This window comes from Lipotes vexillifer, unplaced genomic scaffold (genome assembly GCF_000442215.2).
Source record: "Lipotes vexillifer unplaced genomic scaffold, Lipotes_vexillifer_v1.1 scaffold860, whole genome shotgun sequence".
In the NCBI taxonomy this organism is placed as follows: domain Eukaryota; kingdom Metazoa; phylum Chordata; class Mammalia; order Artiodactyla; family Lipotidae; genus Lipotes; species Lipotes vexillifer.
In genome coordinates, this window is record NW_006789568.1 from 1,792,529 (window position 1) to 1,801,914 (window position 9,386).

The following is a 9,386-nucleotide window of genomic DNA, read 5'->3' on the forward strand; positions in this document are numbered from 1 at the left end:
AGCCTGTTAGGTCCTGAAATGTGCCTTGTTCTCTTGCCTTTGTGCCTTAGCATATGCTGTTCTCTGTGCCTGAAACTCTCCCACTCCAAGTTCCCAAGCTAGGTTAGGTGTCTTCTCTTTCTTCTTAAACAACCAGCACTGTTTCTGACATAGCAATACAATATTATAAAATCTGTTTATTCTCTTTTTTGCCCAATAAATACTATTTTGATAGCTTGAACCAAGGATTTTTTGTTTTTCAGTGTTTTATGTCTATCATAAAGCTGAATGAATGAATTCAGCAAGTATTTGAATCTCTACTGTATATACAAGGCACCATGGGACTTGTACGTTTTGAGACCTCTTTCATTTCTCAATTATGATGTGTCCCCCCGCCCCAAATTACTTGTGGTTCATACTCTTAAATGTACATGCCTGGGGCCTTACTCCAGGAGATTTTAGGGTGGGGTCTAGACATGTATATTTTGGGAAAGCTGCATAGGTGGCATTAAAGATTGAAATTCTGGATTTATAGTCTCTGGGGGAAATAAAGCATGTGTATATCAGTAACCTAGGACGAAAAGTAATGATAGGAATTCATGATTGGCAGACTCTTGGAATGCTTCAGGAATCAAGTGTCTTTGAGCTTGTCTTGGAATAATAAGTAGAATTTGGAGGTAGGTGTAGCTGGATGAATTAGGAGAGGGCATTCCAGTACTAGGTAGCAGTGAAAGCTACAGTGAGGAAGTAGGACTGATCCAGGTATGGGCAGGAAATCAGCTCCTGTTTTTATTTACATGAATTATGAGGTGTGAAAAGGAGGCTGGTGGGAAACACGGTTGGAACATATACTTGACAGCTCTCTGTGTAGGGTAGGTTGTGATGACAGATGGGCTGCTGTGTGACCTGTTGGTGTCCTGAGCAGTCACTGTGATGAAGGCAGTGCACTTGTAAAGGGAGGTAGTGGCAGATGAGATTTCAAAGTAGAAATTGGCAGGACATAGTTACTGTTGTATATCAGGGCAAAGAAGACGGAAGAGTCAAAGATGAGTGAGGTGCCTGAGAGGATTATGGTATCCTTAGCAGAAAAAGAGTGGAAGTTGAGGAGCACATTTGGGAGGGGACAGAACAAATTAAGTTATGAACATTGAGTCTGAGGTGCTGATGAGAAATTAGATAGCGATGGCCAGAGAGCATTTCTGAGTGAGGGGACTGTAGCTCAATGGGAAGAGTTTAGGGCCAGAGAGAATGAAAATTTAAAAGATTACACTTGCTAGGGGTGAGACGAATTGGACTGAGAATAAAACATGGATAATTCCTACTTTCAGAGGGTAGATAGAGAAGCCAGAGAAAAATCTTCAGAGGCAAGAATAGAGTGCAGGAAAATGAAGGAAGGAGAATGTTCCAGTTTAGAATTGGGAAGATAATGTCAGACTAAGGCTAGGTGACGGGGACGAGGAGGAGCTGTTGGGTTTGGGGACTTTGGGTCGCTGCTTATCTTTGGTAGAGAAGCTTTTCTGGGGGCTTGGGAGTGCGAGTCACATTGTAGCGTGTGGGTGGTGGTGAGGTAGAGACAGGTTGTATAGGCTGTCCTGTTAAGTTTGGCAAAGAAAGGGTAGAGTGAGAGGAACAGGAATTTGTAGAAGCTATCTGTAATTGAACAAACAAGGTTTCAAAGGGGAAACTGCAACTGTATCTAATTACTTCCATCCCCCTTTCCTTCTTAAGAACCTGCATGCTGAGAGGTTAGAAACAGGAACCAAGACACAACCTCTTTTGCAGTCTTTATTCTTATTGCAGAGAACCTCCTGCACTGTACGGGTAGACTCCGAGAGCTTTTTGTTATCCTATACAATGTGTGGTGTTGAATTATGTTAATAATAACTTGAAATAGGTACTTAGTCAAAATAATTGCAGATATTTTTAATAAAGGGTTTTATGCTGAGATGTGGCATCTTCAAGGAGATTTGCAGTGCTGTTTAAATTGTCTTTACTCTTCAGAGGCATGATGTAAGGAAGGGATTGGACTGATTCTGTTTGTTTTCAGGAGGTAGACCTATAACTACTGGGTAGATGCTCTAGTGATACAGGTTGGCCCTGTAAAAGGCCTTTCTGGATACCTTTTAATCTTATTTGTTGTCATCCTATGCAGGTACTTCTGTCATTCTAGGGAAAAATACTACACTTCTGCATAAGAAGTAGCAGCAGTGTTCATGACACGGTTCACGTATCTGTTGAGCCCATTTAGTAAGCTGCCCAACTTGATAGTTATTTTTCATAAGAGTCTATATTTTAAAGGATTTTTATCTGTCTACATTTTGTTCCTCTAGAAATGGTTCCTGGTGTCCAGCAGCCCCTGTCACAGATTCCTTCAGATACAGCCTCTCCTCTTCTCATCCTTCCACCTCCTGTTCCCAATCCTAGTCCTGCCCTCCGACCAGTTGAAACACCGGTCGCAGGTGCTCCTGGTATGGGCAGTGTTTCCACAGAGCCAGATGATGAAGAGGGTCTCAAACATTTGGAGCAGGTACAAATCACGTAATCCTCTTTTTTCCCTCTCGAACTGCCATAAACATTGAAAAGCATTAAATGAATATTCAGAAATGGAACTTTTGTGCACTAGGTTTTGTGTACTGAAAATGTTGTTTTTATGTCTAGTATTTATTTTTATGAGTAATTGTCTTTCAGATCATTTAATGCTTTTAAGTTTCTGCTGTGTAGAGTCATTATATCAGGTTATTTTTTGCTCTTCTGAGGTTGCCCTTAGCTGTTTGCTTTTCTTTTTTCTTTTTGGAAATTAATGGAATGCCAAAAATGGCGAATACAAGGCAGCTGTGGATAGGCACTGTGTCTTCTATTTTTTGCCTAAAGTGTAACAGGGAAAATAGTTAAACTCTCAGTATATTACCATCGTATTCTTGTCTCTAGAGTTCCCCAAGATTTTATATACTATTGTTTATATGTAAAGTAAATGATAACTTGCTTTCTACAAAAGAAATTCTCTTTTCTTCAGGGTGGAGTGGTTGGTGGCAGGAAATGTTGAAGAAAGGAAGAAAGGGAACAGTGTCTTAGTAAAACTTGTAAAAGATTTTATTTGTAATTGTTTTAATTGAACCTTTTGATCTGTTAATGCTCATGTTTTTTATAGGTTTAGTTTGTATAACTTAGGATTGTTTATTTGTCTAAATGGCACTCTTAAAGTGTGTTGATTAGAAGCTTGGGCTTTGATCCATACCAGCTTGTGTTTCAGTCTCATTTGGGTTTGCTTAATAATTTTGAGACCTTGAGCAAGACTTGACACCCTCTGAGCCTTAGTTTCCCCCTCTGTAAAATGGGGATAGTACCTATTTCATGGCATGTTGGACGAATTAAATTGTTGCCTGCTGCGTTATTTGTACAATGCCTCTCACAGATCAAGTAGTCCAAAAAAAGGCAGACAATTTTTATATGTACAAGTATTAATTTAGCATCATTTGTTTCCACAATTCATTTTTTAATTTTTCCCTTAGCAAGCTGAGAAGATGGTGGCTTATCTACAAGACAGTGCACTAGATGATGAGAGACTGGCATCAAAACTGCAAGAGCACAGAGCTAAGGGAGTCTCAATTCCACTGATGCATGAAGCAATGCAGAAGTGGTATTACAAAGATCCTCAGGGAGAAATTCAAGGTAGGTTGTTCCATTCTACTTTATGTACAGAAGTATGCCATTACCTCCAGATTCTGTAGGATGGTAATTATTTAACGTTAATTTGTATACTAGTAGAATAAAAGTCAGTGCTACCGGCTTTCTTCATATATAGAAGGCTTGTTTATAGGTTCCCTCCATCGTACTTCACAGTTTCAGTGATGGGAGGGAGTCTAGTGAAAAGAGTTTGAATACAAGGCAGAATGTGGTGACTAATATGATAGGGTTGTAAACAGTATGCTTAAGACTCCTCATTTCTGGCATGTCAGGTATTAACTAGGCAGTTGAGTTTCGTACATTCACTGTATTTCAGTCTCCCTACCATAAAAAAAGATGATGGCAGCCATCTTGGAAAACCTTGGTTGAACGTTTCACTGAAGTGGAGTTGGTATCATAAATGATGAAGAACTATTTAAAATATCTGAAAAAAGAGTACCATATTATAAACTAATTGCTTAAAATATGTGTATGGTGCATAAGTTAGATTAGAATGGGGAGAGAATGCTGTGAAGGACATTGGTTGATTTTTCATTTCTGCTTTTGAAGTTTTTGCTTATAACCTGAAATTCGTTGTTCACTCTGTTAGTGTCAGTTTCATGATAATGTTTTACCAAGTACAGCCTGTGACCTCTCTCTAACATCATTATTCCCTTTCTGTCCTCGGTCCCCCTACCCTGCTTTATTCTTCTTCGTAGCATCTGTCACTACCTGGCACTGTATATATTTGTTCATGATCTCTTCACATGCCTGTAGAATCTGTTGTAATTAAAACATATACAGGTGTGTATTTTAATTTAATTTACTCTGAGATAATTATAGCTTCACAAGCAGTTGTAAGAAATAATATAGAGATTCCATGTACCCTTTACCCAGTTTCCCCCAGTGGTAACCTCTGACAAAACTGTAAAACAATACTACATCCAGGATATTTTGTTTTTTTCAAATTTTATTTATTTTTGGCTGTGTTGGGTCCCCATGCTGCACGCGGGCCCTCTCCAGTTGTGGCAAGCGGGGGCCACTCCTTGTCACGGTGCCTGGGCCTCTTATTGCGGTGGCCTCTCTCGTGGAGCACGGGGCTCCAGGCACGCGGGCCTCAGCAGTTGTGGCACGCAGGCTCAGTAGTTGTGGCTCACGGGCTCTAGAGCGCAGGCTCAGCAGTTGTGACACACAGGCCCAGCTGCTCTGCGGTATGTGGGATCCTCCCGGACCAGGGCTTGAACCCGTGTCCCCTGCATTGGCAGGCGGATTCCCAACCACTGCACCACCAGGGAAGCCCCAGGATATTGACATATTGATACAGTCAGGATTCAGAACAGACTCTGAACAGTCTTTAACAGAGCAAAAGTTTTAAATTTTGATGAAATGCAATTGATCAGTGTTTTCTTTTATGGATTGTGCTTTGGGTATTAAGAACTCTTTGCCGAGCTTCACATCTCAAAGGTTTTTTCCCCCAAAAACGTATAGCTTTATGTTTTACACTTAAGTTGGTGTTCCATTTTGAGTTAATTTTTATATAAGGTATGGAACTTAGGTCAAGGTTTATTTTTTTTGCCTATGGATGTCCAGTTGTTCTGGGACCTTTTGTTGAAAAGTCTGTCTTTCCTCTCCTGAATTGTTTTTATACTTTTGTCAAAGTTTAGTTGAGCATATTTGTGTTGGTTAATTTCTGGGTTCGTTATTCTTTTTTTTTTTTTTTTTTTTTGTGGCCACGCTGCATGGCTTATGGGATCTTAGTTCTCTGACCAGGGATTGCACCCATGCCCACTACAGTGGGAGCGCAGAGCCCTAACCACTGGACTGCCAGGAAATTCCCTGGGTTCTTTATTTGACCGTTGTGTCTGTCCCTCTAGCCAATACTATGTAGTCTTGGTTACTATAGCTATAGAGTAAGTCCTGAAATTGGGTAGACTGATTCCTCTTATCAAAAGAGCATTTAGTTTTTCTAGTTTGCTTTTCCATATAAATTTTTGAATAATCCTGTCTATATTTACGAAAAATCTTGCAGAAATTTTAATAGGGATTATGTTAAACCTGTATATCATTTTTTAAAAAATTTATTTTATTTTTGGCTGTGTTGGGTCTTTGTTGGTACGTGCATGCTTTTCTCTAGTTGTGGTGAGCGTGGGCTACTCTTTGTTGCAGTGCACAGGCTTCTCATTGTGGTGGCTTCTTGTGTTGCGGAGCACGGGCTCTCGGCGCGCAGGCTCAGTAGTTGTGGCACACAGGCTTAGTTGCTCTGTGGCTTGTGGGATCTTCCCGGACTAGGGCTCGAACCAGTGTCGCCTGCATTGGCAGGTGGATTCTTAACCACTGCGCCACCAGGGAAGGAGCCCCCTCTATATAATTTTGAAGAGAATTGACATCTTTACCATGTTGAGTCTTCCCATCCATGAACATAGTATGTCTCTCAGTTTATTTAGATCTTTGATTTCTTTCATTAGCACTGTGTGGTTTTCAGCATAGATTCTGTACATGTTTTGATGAATGTATACCTAAGTATATGATTTTTTTGAGCTATGGTATATATTATATTTCAGTATCTGTTCACTGCTGCTATATAAAATTGAGTTTTAGATGTTTGTCTATTCTGACATTGCTGAGCTCACTTATTCGTTCTAGGAGTTGTTTCATTAGAGTCCATAGGCTTTTCTATGTAGACATTATTATTGTCATCTGCAAATAGGGACAGTTTTCTTTTTTCATTTCGAATATGTATGCCTCTTATTTCCTTTTGTTGCCTTACTGTATGTTCCAACACTGTGTTGAATAAGAGGGGTGAGAGCTGACATACTTGCTTTGTTTATCCTACTTTCCTATCTTAGGGGAAACTTTAATAATAATTAAGTGGTGATGTTAGCTGTTGAGTTTTTGTAGGTACTGTTTATCAAGTTAAGGAAATAACCTTTATTTTGAGAGCTTTTACCATGATCGGATATTGGAGTTTGTCAAATGCCTTTTCAGCCTCTGTTGATATGATCATGTGATTTTTCTTTAACCAGTTAAATATGGTAGATTACATTGACTAGTTTTTGAATTTTGAACCAGATTTGCATCCTTGGAATAAACTCCATTTGGTCATGCTCTGTAATTCTTTTTATATATTGCTGAATCTTGCTCAGTACTATATTGTTAAGGATTTTTGTGTCTCTGTTCCTGAAGGATATTTTGTAGTTTTTTGGGTTTTTTTTTTTTTTGGTATTCTCATTGTCTGGTTTTGGTATCAGGGTAATATTAGCTTCATAAAATGAATTGTCACTTATTTCCTCCCCTTCTATTTTATGGAAAAGATTGTTTAGAATTGGTGTTAATTCTGTGTGTGTGTGTGGTTTTTTAAAATAGCTTGTACCTCTTACTTACCCCTATATTGCCCCTCTCCCCTTCCCTCTTCCCACTGGTAACCACTAATTTGTTCTTTCTGTCTGTGAGTCTGTTTCTTTGTGGTTATATTTACTAGTTTGTTGTATTTTTTAGATTCCACATGTAAGCATATCATACAGTATTTGTCTTTCTTTGATTTATTTCACCAGTCCTTTCACGTTGTTGCACATGGCAAAATTTCATTCTTTTTTTTATGGCTGCGTAGCATTCCATTATATATGTATATACCACATTGTCTTTATCCATTTATTCTAAGTGTTGATGGACACTTAGGTTGCTTCCATATCTTGGCGATTGTACATAATGCTTCTGTAAACATAGGGGAGCGTGTTTCGAATTAGTGTTTTTGTTTTTGTTTTGTTTTGTTGATGTATATACTCAGGAATGAAATTGCTAGGTTACATGGTAGTTCTATTTTTAGTTTTTTGAGAAACATCCATACTTTTGTCACAGTATGTTAATTCTTTAAATGTTTGGTAGAATTCTCCAGGTATTTTGCTATCTTTGGAGTGTTCTGTAAATGTCACTTAGATCTTATTGGTTGATGTGGTGTTGAATTCTGTAGTCTTTCTGATTATCTGTCTAGTTGTTCTATCAGTTGTTCTCGTTGAATTCTTCAACTTGTGGATCTGTTCTGTGTCTCTTTTCAGCTATCAGATTTTGCTTCACATATTTCGCAGTTTTGTTGTTTGGTGCATGCATTTTGGTGGATTGACCCTTTATTATTATATAATGTCCCTCTCTGTCTCTGGTAATTTTCTTTGCTCTGAAGCCTACTTTATTAAATACTAATGTAACCACTTCAGCTTTCTTTTGATTAGTGTTTGTTGGGTATATCTTTTTCTATCCTTTCATTTTATACCTGCCTATATTGTTATATTTTAAGTGACTTTCTTGTAGATAGCCTGTAATTGGGTCATGTTTTCAATTGTATATATTGGGCCATGTTTCTTGTTACTCACTTCTTCAGCTCCAAATTTGGGAAGTGTGAGGTAAAATGAAAACCCAGGGAATTCACCGCCAGCTGGTTCCTCAGGCTCCAAGACCTCTAGTCAGTCTGCTGCCTTCTCTCTACCTTTAGAAATCTTTTTGTTTGTTTGTTTTATATGTAATGTCCAGGGTTTTTAGTTGTATTTGGCAGGAGGAGCAGGGAGAAGTACATCTACTCCACCTTCCCAGAGGTGGAAGTTCCAGGGCTTGGTTTTGTTTACTGCTGTATCTTCCTGCCTGGACCTGTGTGACTGGTGTTCAGTAAATAGCTGCTGAATCAATGGTTATTGATAGTGAGTTTGTTAATTTTATGTATAAAATATTCGGTTATTTCTTATTGTAAAACATCTAGAGATTGTTAGGGTTTTTTTTCCCTTACCAAGGCCAGATTTAGTCTTACCTAGATAAGTAAATTATACTTTTTCTTAATTTAATTCATTATTGTTTATATTTTGCCTAACCTCCAGTAAACTCGATAACAGAAAATGAAAATTAGAGAAGAGGATATTCAGCCCTGCATATTTATTTCTCTGTGCTACAAAGTCTAACAAACACTAACTCTTGTTAGTGTTATGCTTTTCTGACAAATGAGCTTTAGAGATTGAGTGAGTTGGAGACAATTATGCTCCTTAAAATAATTAAAACACTGCTGAGAAATTGGGATGTGTAGACATAGGCTTATTTCTAAATTGTTTCTGTAGTATTTTATTAGTTTGAGGCCTGTTCACCACTTTTTGTGATAAATTTAAGATGTTATACAAGATATTTGATAGGTGCCACCTGAAACAAATTGTTACCTCTGGGTGAGGATCAGACCCCGGAAATATATTTTTTCTCTTTAGCTTGAAAGGATTCTTACTGCCTTTCTGTTTAATTAATGCTGTTGTAGGTCCCTTCAATAATCAGGAGATGGCGGAATGGTTTCAGGCGGGCTATTTCACTATGTCTTTGTTGGTGAAGAGAGCATGTGATGAAAGCTTCCAACCTCTTGGTGATATCATGAAAATGTGGGGAAGGGTTCCTTTCTCTCCTGGACCAGCTCCCCCTCCTCATATGGTAAGTACCTTATGCTTCACCCAGAACACATAGTGGACACAGAAGCACTTGCTTCTCTTTGTAAACAGATGTTACATCTAATGAAGAAACTAGTTCCTTGAAAGTAATTAACTGAAATGGCAATGGGAAGTCTGAGTCAGAGACTACATACCTAGCTATAATGATCTTTTCAAAACTCAAATACCTGTGTACCTGTGTCTGTCCTTCTCTCTCTCTCTATCTCGCGCGCGCGTGCATGCACACACACACAAACTCTCTCTCTCTCTCTCCCCCCCTCCCTCCTTCCCTCCCCCCCC

General features: G+C 38.8%; 1 protein-coding gene across 1 annotated transcript in view; it reads left to right on the forward strand.

Moving 5' to 3' along the window:
- The window catches only part of GIGYF2 (GRB10 interacting GYF protein 2), a 101,054-nt gene that overhangs the window by 51,148 nt on the left and 40,520 nt on the right, over window positions 1–9,386 (forward strand). Inside the window, 3 exon segments of the mRNA XM_007462768.1 lie at window positions 2,310–2,506; window positions 3,489–3,648; window positions 8,924–9,090. Coding sequence (XP_007462830.1) covers window positions 2,310–2,506; window positions 3,489–3,648; window positions 8,924–9,090 — 524 coding nt within the window.